Source organism: Anolis sagrei, chromosome 1, assembly GCF_037176765.1.
Source record: "Anolis sagrei isolate rAnoSag1 chromosome 1, rAnoSag1.mat, whole genome shotgun sequence".
Taxonomy (NCBI): domain Eukaryota; kingdom Metazoa; phylum Chordata; class Lepidosauria; order Squamata; family Dactyloidae; genus Anolis; species Anolis sagrei.
Window position 1 is genome coordinate 70,526,025 of NC_090021.1, and position 14,664 is coordinate 70,540,688.

Sequence of the window (14,664 nt, forward strand, 5' to 3'; positions counted from 1 at the left end):
ACCGTGACTCACTGTTCAACTTACTTTACCTAGCATCATCAGAATGAGGAGAAAGACTGTCATTCTGCCAACTGTCAGAGGATGTTTGAATGATGTTTCTGTCAGGTTTTGAGAGGCCAAACCAGAAGGATGTGCCTAGTTAATACAAATCCATAGAGAATTCTGCCCAACAGTAATTACAGATTGTTCTAAGTGGTAAGACAAGCTTTCCAGATAAGCAGTAACAATACATAATGTTGAAGAAAATAACAACAATAGGAACCTGCTGTATTTCCCAGTCGAACTTGAAGTGCAGACAAAGGAATCAACCAACGGAATTTAAACAAGTCCAGATCACCATGATTATGGGTAGTACGGACATTGGTTGCCTTGAAAAGAAAAAGAAAAAAAAACATTTTAGTGTTGCTGCCTTTTTAAAAGATAGACAAGATCTGTATCCGTAAAACACTAAGCCTGATCTACTGCTAGTTCCAATTAGAATTGGCTCACTGTATCAACTAATGACCACATAAATAATTCTCTATTATGGTCTATATTGCATATCTTCACATATATTTTGCTACATAGTAGATGTGCTAAGGAACTACATTACTGAACTCTGATGATATGCAACATGATGCTACCTGCTGATTCATACTGGCACCTCCCTTGCCAATGTCACAGCTCACATCTGTCCTGTTGTGCATTGGTCCCCATGCTCAACAGTCAGTTTGCTGGCTCCCTCTATGTAGTAGCATAACGCACTTTGCTGAATACATACATTGTGAAAATGCTCAGTTTTATTTCCTGCAGACACAAGTTTGCTTCAAGTTTCCAAGTGAATTCCAGCCAGTTTTAGTTCAGTGGATTCAATCTAACTAGAGCTACCAACCAAATTCAGACCATTATCACACAGAAATCAATAAACTTCCAGTTAAATGGGATGTATCCAAAACTCATATGAATCAAGTCCTACTCAAAGAATAGTCCCCACTCATAGAGGAGGTCTCAGATTTACTGATGGTCTCATTGTCTCTGAGCTTTTGGTGTAAAACATCACAGGAGGAGAGCCTATAATACTTAGATGCAAACTCAATTGTGCTTAGGGAAGAACCAATAAAATAAGTGGAAGAAATCATTTGAACTCAAAATTGACCCACAGTCATGACTATTTCCTGGTTCAGCCCTATGGCTGGAATCTTGCTAACCCCTAATTGTGCCAGTGCTTGCAATGTTTGGATGCTTGTGCAAGGAGATATTCAATACCTCCTTATGCAAGAAGTTCCCCATTCGCCCAAAGCACAACAGAATATGGGCTCATCCAGTAAAAAAAGAATATATATATATGACTCTTCATTTCACTCACCTAACCAAAGTATTGTACATGACTTCCCAATCTAAATAATTCACTAGCATTACCACAAAGAAGTTCGCTGTCTTAATATTAACTGCAGCAGGTGCTTTGACAATAACCTAAAGCCTAATTTGTAAATGAAAATAGTTACATTAAGTTTGGATTACTATAGTAAGGGGGTAGATCCATTTGAAGACTGCTTGGAAATGTTGGCCGATCCAGAGCTGCAAACAGATGTTAGTTGGGCAGACTATAGGGTGTACATAACTCTACTGGCTTCTGGTTTGTTTCCAAGCACAATTAAAAGTGATGGTTCTGAACTACATAGCTTATACTACTCAGTTATTTGAAGATTCCTTTGGAGCCTGTGTGTATCTTGAGATCTGCAAAAAACTTTCTATCCCATCGACTTCACAGGAACATCTGGCAGGGACACAAGACGCCCTTCCAGCCCCTGGAAGTCCCTTGCCAGAGAGGTTAGACATTTTTTTACTATCACATGCACTAAAAACCCTTCTATTTTGGCAAGTGTTTGAGAACTGCCTGGAATATTAGTAACAACTACAACAAAGGGTTGTTAATATATAAATATATATTTAATATATAGAGATAATGCTAGTCTGGACTTTAAAACTTACCAACTTCTTCTTGAGTTTGCAGTTCTCTCTGTATACCAGAATGACAGCCCTTTTGAACACTAAGAGAAAGAAAAGAACATTTACTGATTATTTAGCCAATATGTTAACCCATAAAAATGAATGAAAAATCATTAATTGGCTTTTAAAAATAATGTTGTGTTTGATATAAACAAAAACCCATCACAAATTGAACAAAACAGTTGCTGACATTTGCACAAGGCTTTTTATTGTTATTGTTGTTGTTATTATTATTATTATTATTCCCTGCTTTATCTCCTCAAAGAAGACTCAAAGCGGCTTGACATAATGCATTACTATACAATTTAAAATATACAAGTATACAAACATTAATACAGAATTAAACACAAACAACACTAAAGATTCAGTTAAAATCCATCAAAACATATTCAAAGTTAAAAACCACAGCACTCTCTGCCTAGATCTTAAACACCTTCATCTTTAAAAGCATGTCCGCATAAAAAGGTTTTAGCCTGCCATTGGAAGGACAGCAGGGCAGGGGCCATTCTGGCTTCCCTGAGTAGGGAGTTCCAGAGTCAAGAAGGAAGGTTCACTTTCTCATTCCCACCAACCAAGCTTGAGAAGGAGGTGGGACTGAGAGAAGGACATCTCCTGAAGATCTCAGGATGTGGACAGATTCTTAGAAGGGGATGCAGTCAGCCAAATAGCTTGGACCTGAACTGTCTAAGGCTTTAAAGGTCATAATCAACACTTTAAATTGCGCCCTGAAACAGGCAGCCAGTGAAGCTGTTGCAATGGGGGGTTGTCTGCTCCCTGTTGCCAGCCTCAGTGAGCAACCTGGCTGCAGTTCTTTGGACCAGCTAACGTTTTGAGCACTCTTCAGAGCCAATCTCACATAGAGCACATTACAGTAATGTAGATGGGATGTAACTAAAGCATGTGCCACCGTGGCCAGATCTAGCTTCTCAAGGAACAGGCACAGTTGGCAGACAAGTTTTAATCGTATAAAGGTCCTTCTAGCCACCACTGAAACCTGGTTCTCCAGGTTCAGTGCCAAGTTCAGGAAGACTCCCAAACTGCGGACCTGTGTCTTCAGGGGGAATGTGACCTTGAAGACATGTTATATGTGCTATCAGTGTTTGTATACACTTTCTGTTCATTTTTAAGAGTGAGTTCCATAAACCAATTCATATTTGAGATTGGAGGAACAAATTTGGTAGTTTCTAGTAGGAAGTATAGATGTATGAAAAGGATTCCAGGACAAGTTTTTTAGAGATTGCAAAATGAAACAAAAAAGTGAACTATAGTAGCAAAGAGTGTGTTTAGATACTCATCAATATGACTTGGAGAAGAAGAGTATCGTAAGTTCTTTATAATATGTAGATACACATATCTCAAACTCAGTGGTATAGACATTTGCATAACTGTGATGAGCCATACATCACAGTTCCAGACAGCTAATTGAAGCATTACTGCCCTCATATGGTGACTGCTTAGAAAATCTATGTGGTATTGATTCATTTTAGAGCTATAATATTTGCAAGTTTATTTATTTATTATATTTGCAAGTTGCTGACCATGTGGATCTAGACAACTGAAAACAAATAAACTTGGCATCATAGCTTTTTCCACCAAAAAGCCTCAAGATTTCCAAAATTGTTAAAGCCTTAAATGGGGAGTGTATAAGAAGACTACTTTAGGATTGAGCATGCTCAGTAGCAAAGGAATGCTAAGTGACTTTTCAGGAGGAAAATAAAAAATAAAAAGAGAATCCTGGAAGAAGAGATGGCTCGCTGTTGAAACACTGAGTATTTTATTGCCCCCTTGTGTTTTATCCTCTCCAAAGAGGGACTTTAATACTGAACTATCTTACCAAAATGCCATAAGGCACATTGTAAAAAATCACTGCAATAACATCGATTCAGGATTTTTTTGTTGTCAAAGGAATTGAATACTAAATAATAACTACTATTCAGTTCTTGTGGGTTTTTTCGGGCTATATGGCCATGTTCTAGAGGCATTTCTCCTGACGTTTCGCCTGCATCTATGGCAGGCATCCTCAGAGGGTGAGGTCTGGAGCTGGGAAAAAGGGGGTTTATATATCTGTGGAAAGACCAGGGTGAGACAAAAGGCTACTGTAAGATGGGCTAGGTGTGAATCTTTTCAATTGACCACCTTGATTAGCATACAATGGGCTGACTGTGCCTGGAGCAAACTCTTAATGGAAGGTGATTAGATGTCCCTGCCTGTTTTTCTCTCTGTTGTTTTAATTTTAGAATTTTTTAAAACTGGTAGCCAAATTTTGTTCATTTTCATGGTTTCTTCCTTTCTGTTGAAATTGTCCACATGTTTGTGGATTTCAATGGCTTCTCTGTGTAGCCTGACATGGTGGTTGTGAGAGTGGTCCAGCATTTTTGTGTTCTCAAATAGAATGCTGTGTCCAGGTTGGTTCATCAGGTGCTCTGCTATGGCTGATTTCTCTGGTTGGAGTCGTCTGCAGTGCCTTTCATGTTCCTTGATGCGTGTCTGGGCGCTGCGTTTGGTGGTCCCTATGTAGACTTGTCCACAGCTGCATGGTACACGGTAGACTCCTGCAGAGGTGAGAGGATCCCTCTTGTCCTTTGCTGAACGTAGCATTTGTTGAATTTTCTTGGTGGGTTTGTAGATTGTTTGTATGTTGTGTTTCCTCATCAGCTTCCCTATGCGGTCAGTGGTTCCCTTGATGTATGGCAGGGACACTTTTCCTCTGGGTGGATCTTCATCTTTATTCTTGTGGCTTGTTCTTGGTCTTGCAGCTCTTCTGATGTCTGAGGTGGAGTATCCATTGGCCTGTAGAGCCCAGTTGAGGTGGTTCAGTTCATCTTGGAGGAGGTGGGGTTCACAGATTCTTTTTGCACGGTCTGCCAAGGCTTTGATGGTGCTTCTTTTTTGACTTGGGTGATGGTTGGAGTTTTTATGTAGATATCTATCTGTGTGTGTGGGTTTTCTGTAGACGGTGTGACCCAATTGTTGATCTGATTTGCGGATGACTAGGACATCTAGAAAAGGCAGTCTTCCTTCCTTTTCTATTTCCATAGTGAACTGGATGTTAGGGTGGATGCTGTTAAGATGTTCCAGGAACCTGTTGAGTTCTTCTTCTCCATGGCTCCAAATGGTGAAAGTGTCATCCACATATCTGAACCATATAGTGGGCTTTTTGGTTGCTGTTTCAAGAGCTTGTTTTTCAAATTGTTCCATGTAGAAGTTAGCTATGACTGGGCTGAGAGGGCTCCCCATAGCTACTCCATCTTTCTGTTCGTAGAATTCATTGTCCCACTGAAAATAGCTGGTGGTGAGGCAATGGTGAAACAGCGCCGTGATGTCTTCTGGGAACCTCTGGTTGATGAGTGCCATGGTGTCTGCAACTGGGACCATGGTAAATAGAGACACTACATCGAAGCTGATCAGTTTATCATTTGTATTTAGCTTGAGATTGCTGATTTTTTCAATGAAGTGGGCTGAGTCCTTGATGTAGTGTGTTGTGAGCCCCATGTGGCTTTGTAACTGTGCAGCAAGAAATTTGGCTAAGTCATATGTGGGGGACCCAATGGCACTCACGATTGGTCTGAGTGGGGTGGAGTCCTTATGGATTTTGGGGAGTCCATAAAGCCTGGGTGGAAGGGCTTCCGATTTACATAGCTGCTGTCGTATGTCGAAGTTGATGGAGGAGTTTTTAATTAGAGTGTTGGTTTTTCTGGTTATTTTGGAAGTTGGGTCTTGCTTAAGCTTTCTGTATATGGTAGGGTCCAGGAGTTTTCTGATCTTCTCCTTGTATTGCTCTGTATGCATGATGACTGTGGCATTCCCCTTGTCTGCTGGCAGAATGAGGATATCAGGATCTGAATTTAGGTCTCGAATGGCTTCTCTTTCCTTCCTAGTAATGTTACTGGAGGGGAGTTTTGCCTTTTTCAGGATCCTTGCTGCTTCCGCTCGTACTTCTTCTGATCAGCTTCGATGTAGTGTCTCTATTTACCATGGTCCCAGTTGCAGACACCATGGCACTCATCAACCAGAGGTTCCCAGAAGACATCACGGCGCTGTTTCACCATTGCCTCACCACCAGCTATTTTCAGTGGGACAATGAATTCTACGAACAGAAAGATGGAGTAGCTATGGGGAGCCCTCTCAGCCCAGTCATAGCTAACTTCTACATGGAACAATTTGAAAAACAAGCTCTTGAAACAGCAACCAAAAAGCCCACTATATGGTTCAGATATGTGGATGACACTTTCACCATTTGGAGCCATGGAGAAGAAGAACTCAACAGGTTCCTGGAACATCTTAACAGCATCCACCCTAACATCCAGTTCACTATGGAAATAGAAAAGGAAGGAAGACTGCCTTTTCTAGATGTCCTAGTCATCCGCAAATCAGATCAACAATTGGGTCACACCGTCTACAGAAAACCCACACACACAGATAGATATCTACATAAAAACTCCAACCATCACCCAAGTCAAAAAAGAAGCACCATCAAAGCCTTGGCAGACCGTGCAAAAAGAATCTGTGAACCCCACCTCCTCCAAGATGAACTGAACCACCTCAACTGGGCTCTACAGGCCAATGGATACTCCACCTCAGACATCAGAAGAGCTGCAAGACCAAGAACAAGCCACAAGAATAAAGATGAAGATCCACCCAGAGGAAAAGTGTCCCTGCCATACATCAAGGGAACCACTGACCGCATAGGGAAGCTGATGAGGAAACACAACATACAAACAATCTACAAACCCACCAAGAAAATTCAACAAATGCTACGTTCAGCAAAGGACAAGAGGGATCCTCTCACCTCTGCAGGAGTCTACCGTGTACCATGCAGCTGTGGACAAGTCTACATAGGGACCACCAAACGTAGCGCCCAGACACGCATCAAGGAACATGAAAGGCACTGCAGACGACTCCAACCAGAGAAATCAGCCATAGCAGAGCACCTGATGAACCAACCTGGACACAGCATTCTATTTGAGAACACAAAAATGCTGGACCACTCTCACAACCACCATGTCAGGCTACACAGAGAAGCCATTGAAATCCACAAACATGTGGACAATTTCAACAGAAAGGAAGAAACCATGAAAATGAACAAAATTTGGCTACCAGTTTTAAAAAATTCTAAAATTAAAACAACAGAGAGAAAAACAGGCAGGGACATCTAATCACCTTCCATTAAGAGTTTGCTCCAGGCACAGTCAGCCCATTGTATGCTAATCAAGGTGGTCAATTGAAAAGATTCACACCTAGCCCATCTTACAGTAGCCTTTTGTCTCACCCTGGTCTTTCCACAGATATATAAACCCCCTTTTTCCCAGCTCCAGACCTCACCCTCTGAGGATGCCTGCCATAGATGCAGGCGAAACGTCAGGAGAAATGCCTCTAGAACATGGCCATATAGCCCGAAAAAACCCACAAGAACTGAGTGATTCCGGCCATGAAAGCCTTCGACAATACAATAACTACTATTTTTTGTTACTAATCGTTTCCACTGGCAAGATGTGTATATTTAAAGCACATTCATTATAAAGCACATTCATCATTATAAAGCACAACAGCCCAGTGATTCCGGCCATGAAAGCCTTCGACAACACATTCATTATATTTCCAGGTCACCTACCAGCTGATACATCTCACATATAAAATTTTACATGCATTGTATGGCTGCAATTCTGCAAGAATTATCAAACTGCAACAATGATGCATTTACAACTCCCTGGCCTTAATGCAGAGCTGCTGGAGCCCTCCACTCAGAGGCATTCATAGTGGAATCTGGCAATGCCCCTGTAGCTATACACAAAGTGATGACATCATCCACAGAAATTAACTGGGCTTTTCTGGAGATTTCAGTAGCCTTGGACTACAAAGACATAGCCAGGTGCTTCTGATATCTTCCCGATTTCCTCCAGCCATGAATGGTTGGGGAAGGGGCTTTCGTCACAGTTGAGGGTAAAAAAGAATCACCGTCATCTTCATCTTGGCAAAAAATATGCCACTATTAAGATGCCAGACTATATCGGTTTCACATAAAATTGATATACTCACCAAACACAGTGAGTTCCAAGTCCTTTCTTGTTTTACTTAATGATGGGAATGGATTCAGCCATGACAGTGTAGAGTGCAAAAGGAGCTCTCCCATAGAAAGTTCTGTGACCTCCTTCTCAGTTCCACTCTGATCTGCAACCAGCTGGTCAAACACTGCTCCATAATCCTCATAAATTTTCTGCATTTCATTGATGTGACTGGCCACCTTTTCCATTGCTTTTAAGGCTTCTGTGGTTTTAAAAACAAGTCTGCAATTTAACCGACAACTAAAAAGCATAGACAGCATTTATTAAAAGCCTACATTTTTTGGAGAAGTGACTATGCTAGTCTGCGAGAAAAAAACCAATGAAATCTTGAAGATAAAAAAACAGCATCCATTTTGTGCAATTTGCAGAAATTACCATAAATTTAGTGAGTTATATCAGTCATGTACAATCATCCAGATCTCTTGGATATTTTTATTGGTGAAAAGAAGAGGGGATTACAAATTGTGATGTCAAGGGAAATGAAAATGAACCATAGCTGAGGTTCAAAACAGTGTTTTGATTTGGTTTTTGGAGAACATAACAAATTGTGATTAATCAAAAACAGAAGTAAATCATATGGAGATCCCCATACCTACACCAGAACGTGAGCATAGGTTGTGGTGTAGGAGTTAGGTTTAGACCAGTCACAATACACCATGATTTATCATGGTGTCTAAATTCGTCTATAGGGAACATTCCCCATCCCAGATCTTGATGTTAAATGTGTGATCTGAATGCAAACATCACCAAAAGGTTTTAAGTAGCACCTCAAACTGAGCCATAGCTATGAGCTCCTGAAAGATATACCTGTGAGATGGTAGTGCTCCTCACTCTCAGGGTCTGTCAGGGATACCAGTTCTTTCAGGAGAAGTGGGTACTTCAGCACTCTTTGAACTGGCTTGATGAGAAAAGACTCCAATGTGGAGGAATGCTGCTTAGTAGGGTTGTGATCATCCAGAAAGGCCTTAAAGGCTTTATCTGTTTTGGCTAAACAAAACAAAAAAAAAATTGTGACATTTCAATGCATCCTAGAGATTAATGTTCAGTGAAGTAAGTACCATTTATGCCATTTTGTTTTGATTGCAACGATACATTGAAAAGCATTTATGGCAAACCAGAGATGCTTTAGTTGCAGTTTCAGCCTGCTTCTCACCAGAATAGGGACAGGAATAACAATAAAATTTATTTGTATTCAGCATTTCTCCCAAAATTAGGCTACAAGGCAGTTTACAATTTAAAAAAAAGACAATACAGCTAGAAAGATAACTGTAAGGTCACAGCCAGAACTCTGAATTATGTCCTAGATAAAGTGTCAGTTGTATGCACACACACACCCCGCCCCCATACGCACCACCCCAGACATTATTCGAGTGCATGTATCAGCAATCCTAGCTAAAATAGCCAATAATGAAGAATACTGGAATTGCAAGCCGTCATCATCTGAAGGATCAAAAGGTACCCACCCTTGCTTGATCAATAGTGTTGATCAAAGTAAGTGATTGCTTCTAGTCTAGTGGTGGTCCCCAGGCCATTGGATGCTGGGCCCTCACAAACTTTCGAGGAAGAAAGATTTGGTTTTTTGCTGGTCCCTAGCACATTTGGGAAAATAATCCCTGCTGTTCAATTCATACACTACTCCAGAAATATGCCAGTAGTACCAAGAATCAATGTAGTCACTTCTCTCTTGGCTAAGGTTACCAACATAAGTAGGAGGGCACAACATAATGACAATGTTCTATACATCTTTTGTTACTCCTTCCCATACTGTATTCATACTGCTGGATTCCCAATAATAGCCCCATGGAATCACATGAACCTGTATTTCCGTGTACAATGATCTAGTTGTACTGATTTGTATCAGTGCACCATAGCTACTATTCACATCCTGTTTAATTAAAACTAGATGTTGCCTTTTTTCCTTTTAGGTACCTTCAATGAATTTTACGCTCAAGATTGGCAGATGTTCTGATAAGTGCTTTAAAACTGCCTTTGAAGCTGTCTCTCATTTTCATATATAAAAGGAGGCACACAATTTTTTTCAGATAAATATTTCCACAAGTATAACTTTGCAAACAGGAGAGTTGAACATACTCAAATGTTCGCTACGCAGCAGGATTTTAGTGTGTTGTTGTAGGTTGTAGGTTTTTTCAGGCTATATGGCCATGGTCTAGAGGCATTCTCTCCTGACGTTTCGCCTGCATCTATGGCAAGCATCCTCAGAGGTCGTGAGGTCTGTTGGATTTTAGTTCAAATCTGAAAGTAGCTATTTAATTCTATTTTGGGGTACCATTCTACATTCTTACAGTTTCAGATTCACCATCACTTTAAAACCCTCCTGTGGCTCCCCCCTCCTCACACACATCTAGATTTAAATCCATGAAAAGTCCATGTAATAGCAACGTTGAGTGTCCTGTGACAGAAGGTGGTTTTCAGGGATCACGCTCCCCAAAGTTGTCCACTACTACATAGTAAGCGTCAGGGTAGACTACAAAAATGAAGTTGAAGTCATCTTCTCAATACTCTTTCCATGGAAAATAACTGTTTATGTACTTCAGATCTCTACCACATACAAAAATTATATCCTCAGGACACTTACCTCGCTCAAGAACTTTCTGGACTTTGATGTGATTTGCACAGAATCCACTGTACAATTTGAAATGGTCAGCATAATATAGGAAAGAACCTCCCAAAGAGAATAGAAGTTTCTGAAAACAACACAATGGAAGACTGAAGTGAAATATATCCATTTTTAGGTATCTGTCTTGTTCTCCAATAAATAAATAAATGTGAGGTTATTTCAACAATTCATTCATTTATCCATTTATAACAGATGTAGCAAGCTTCTCAAAATACAAGTATCTTAAAGTGGGAAACAGCATTTAAAATCATGAAAAACAAGCCTAATACAAAGTAAGGAAATAAATACAAGGAAGATATATATGGAAAACAACACAAGGGAAAATAAATATGGATACGTTTATTGATTACAAATACGTGCAGTTTATCTTTACATATACTTAACCATAGAAATGTTGTCACTTTCAACTACATTGACTAAAACTAATTTTGGCAAAGCAATTATATCCCCCTTTCCCCTTCTTTAGCAATTATTGGTAAATAAATTATTTTTAACTGCTGAGCTGCTGAACTTGCTAACCAAAAGGTTGGTGGTTTGAATCCGGGGAGCGGGGTGAGCTCCCGCTGTTAGCCCCAGCTTCTGCCAACCTTGCAGTTTGAAAACATGCAAATGTGAGTAGATCAATAGGTACTGCTTCTGCGGGAAGGTAACAATGCTCCATGCAGTCATGCTGGCCACATTACCTTGGAGATGTCTATGGACAATGCTGGCTCTTCGGCTTAGAAAGGGAGATGAGCACCACCACCCAGAGTCGGACACAACTAGACTTACTGTGAGGGTTGGGGAATCTTGTTTAACACAGTTGGCTCTCGTACAGCGAGAACCCTGAAAACTGGGCTTTGGACATAGGCAAAGCTTTTCTGGAGAGGAAGGAGGGAACAAAAATATCTGCTACCTAAATCTGACCCTGAAGGAAATTCAATCTATGTCCATACATATGAAAGTTTCCATTCTCAGAATTTCAGTGTTAAGCATATAAAGATTTCAGTTGAAGAGAAGGTATGGAAGAAAAAAATAAACCAAAAGGGACCAGCACTACCTTCGGTCAATCCTATTTAGACATGCAAGGATTTCAAAACTCTGTATTACCCGGAATTGTGACGGAGTTTCAAGTGTGTTAAAATCAGAACAAGATGATATTCCATCTTCCAAGGTCTCTAAAAATACTTTTTGAAAATCCAGCATCTCTGGCAGACTCCCAAACAAAGATTCCATCTAAATGGAAGGGAAAATATATAAAATATGGAGAATGAAAGTTGTTTACAAAGAAGGCAATTCATCTGTATGTTGCTAGGGATAAACAAAAGGATACTTAACTGTAATGAATGTGTCTCATAATCGCTTTAGCACTGATTGCATAAGAACAAGGGTTTTCTCAAACAAAGATTTCTTAGGAACATTTTTGTCAGAAGTGCAGTCAGTTTTTATAACAGACATGACTAATGTAGCAGATAGAATAACTCAATGTGCTTTTCCCCCTTCATGACTAATATAGTAGAAGCAGCCATAAAATTGCAAAAGACCAGAAAGCAGCTAAAACAACAGCAGCAAAATACGCTTACCTCATCTTGAGTTAGGAAGGTCTCACTTTGAAGAGGCTCCAAGTACAATTGAAAGAGACAGCTCAGATCCTACAATGGGATAACAATTACAAGCTTTCTAGCAGTCCAACATAAAAATAAAAACAATACTTTGATCATTCCGATGTATAATACACTCAAATGAATTAGTTTTTACTGAGATCCACACCATTATACTCCTAGTGGCATTGTTTGAGTTCCCATCACACTCTCTATATAAAGGACAGAAAAATACCTTTGAGTAGAGAAATTGGAAGTCTATTCTATCCTTTTGAAGACCCAATATATCTACACAATAACCTTCTAAAATGAGGGAGAATACAAATTATTTTTGTTTATACACAAACACATGTCGGTGCAACCTTTTCTTATGGAAAGTATTTTGGTGGCAACCTAACAAATAGAAGAGGTTTCAGTAAAGGTAAAGATTTTCCCCTGATATTACGTCTAATCGTGCCTGACTCTGGGGGTGGTGGTGCTCATCTCCATTTCCAAGGCGAAGAGCCGGCGTTGTCCATAGACGCCTCCAAGGTCAAGTGGCCAGAATGACTGCATGGAGCGCCATTATTCTGCTGCCGAAGTGGTACCTATTGATCTACTTACATGTGCATGTTTTCGAACTGCTAGGTTGGCAGGAGCTGGGCTAACACAGGCAGTTCATCCTACTCCCTGGATTTGAACTGCCAACCTTTCAGCCAGCAAGTTCAGCAGCTCCGCGGTTTAACCCGCTGCACCACCAAGGGGTTGCAAGTGCTAAAAAAACTGGATGTTGTTGCCTTTAAAAGAGACCTCTCTAACGTTTATGTTTACATAACACTTTCAGTGATCCAAGCACTTCACAAATGCAACAAAAAAGCTTCTATCAGAATCAGGCCAGGTTTATCACCCCCACATTATAGGTGGGAAGTGGACTTCTCAGGGAACAGCTCAATTATCACCTTTAGTGAGTTCTTCCCAGATGCAAGCTCGGACTCTTAGCCACTATGTTATACCACAGAGTAAATATTTATAGATATCCTTAGAATCAGTTCTGGTCTGAATTTTGACACATTCTAATTTTCTCATTGGAATAGTTTCACACATGTATGCTTTTAACTGAAAATTTAAGGTTTGAAGTTTTTTATGTGGGCTTTACAAAAATCGAAGCCTTTAAGACTAGAAAAATTTAACATAGAAGTCCTCCAGTCATTAGATTTTGGACAATCTGAAATCCCAGGAAAACATTTCCAAAGGTCTGCCTCCAATGTGGCTGATCTAACATGAAAGGAGATGCACTTGTGAGAGCAAATTAGGGGCTTGGGACATATAGATAAAACTTTGGGAAATATTGTTAGGTGTCCCTCAGATCATAGTTATAAGAAAGGAATATCCATGGTAATTCACATGAAAACCACTGGAGGTACAGTTCAAGATATGCCAAAGATAGCTAGTGTATTAATAAAAGTCACACAATGTTTCAGCCAAAATGTATTGGGATGTTTAGTATAGGTTCAGTACTGCTTATCCAAAATGCTTGGCACTAGGGGTGATTGGAGTATAGTTTTGGGAATATCTGTATTTTTATAGACATACATATTGAGATACCTTGGATATTATACCCAAACCTAATCATGAAATTTATTTATGTTTCATATGCATAGCCTGATGGCACTTTATACAGTATTTTAAATACTTTTGTGCAGGAAACAAAGTATGTGTACACTGATTTATCAGAAAGCAAAGACAGCAATATCATAGCCACCCATGTGGACAATGTTTGGGTTCAGAGGATTTTAGATTTATTGATAAGGGTATACTAATAAGCATCTTTTGAGCATCTTCACACCTATTTCCAATTTCTTCTACAGAATCCATTGGCTGTCCTCTAGTTTCTGCTTCTTTTATTTCAAATCAGCAATATTTGGCCAGTGTCAATTAACAGAGGGAAGGAACTCAAGGGCGAAGTGAATTTGGCAAAACTTTCTTGTTACCTTTACATAGGATTTCTCTGTGTCCATAAGCTCTTGAATAACCTTTCGGAGTCTGTCAGCATCTGTAAGTTGTCGTGTCAGTGGCTTTACCGGGGGGATGTCTTTTACTGCTTCCATACCATTTACATGAGCTTTATGGAAGTGTGGGCACAACATTGAAATTTGTTCAGCACTCTGCAAGTTAAAAGGCATACACAACAATCTTTTTATAACTTTTAGGTCACAAGTTAATTTTGACTCCTTTATGACACTCATAAAGCTATTTTTCTAGCAGTACACGCTAACAATGGCTGATACTCTGAAATTCAATGTGTGTCGCACTGCAGCTACTGATAATAATCAGTGATCAGAACCCTGTCATTCTCCAGATGTTGCTCTGGTCAGTGATCAAACTAGAACAGGCATGGGCAAATAGGCATGGGCAA

The 14,664-nt window shown here is 40.0% G+C and overlaps 1 protein-coding gene across 2 annotated transcripts in view; it reads right to left on the reverse strand.

The window, feature by feature from the left end:
* Positions 1–14,664, reverse strand: part of TIAM2 (TIAM Rac1 associated GEF 2) — a 96,782-nt gene that overhangs the window by 5,099 nt on the left and 77,019 nt on the right. For both annotated transcript variants that reach the window (XM_067465909.1, XM_067465911.1), the window contains 8 exons: positions 14,240–14,413; positions 12,252–12,320; positions 11,779–11,904; positions 10,648–10,756; positions 8,859–9,038; positions 8,026–8,253; positions 1,972–2,030; positions 263–368 (listed from right to left, as the gene is read on the reverse strand). In XM_067465909.1, the coding sequence (XP_067322010.1) occupies positions 263–368; positions 1,972–2,030; positions 8,026–8,253; positions 8,859–9,038; positions 10,648–10,756; positions 11,779–11,904; positions 12,252–12,320; positions 14,240–14,413 (1,051 nt within the window). The remainder of the gene's footprint in view (positions 1–262; positions 369–1,971; positions 2,031–8,025; positions 8,254–8,858; positions 9,039–10,647; positions 10,757–11,778; positions 11,905–12,251; positions 12,321–14,239; positions 14,414–14,664) is intronic.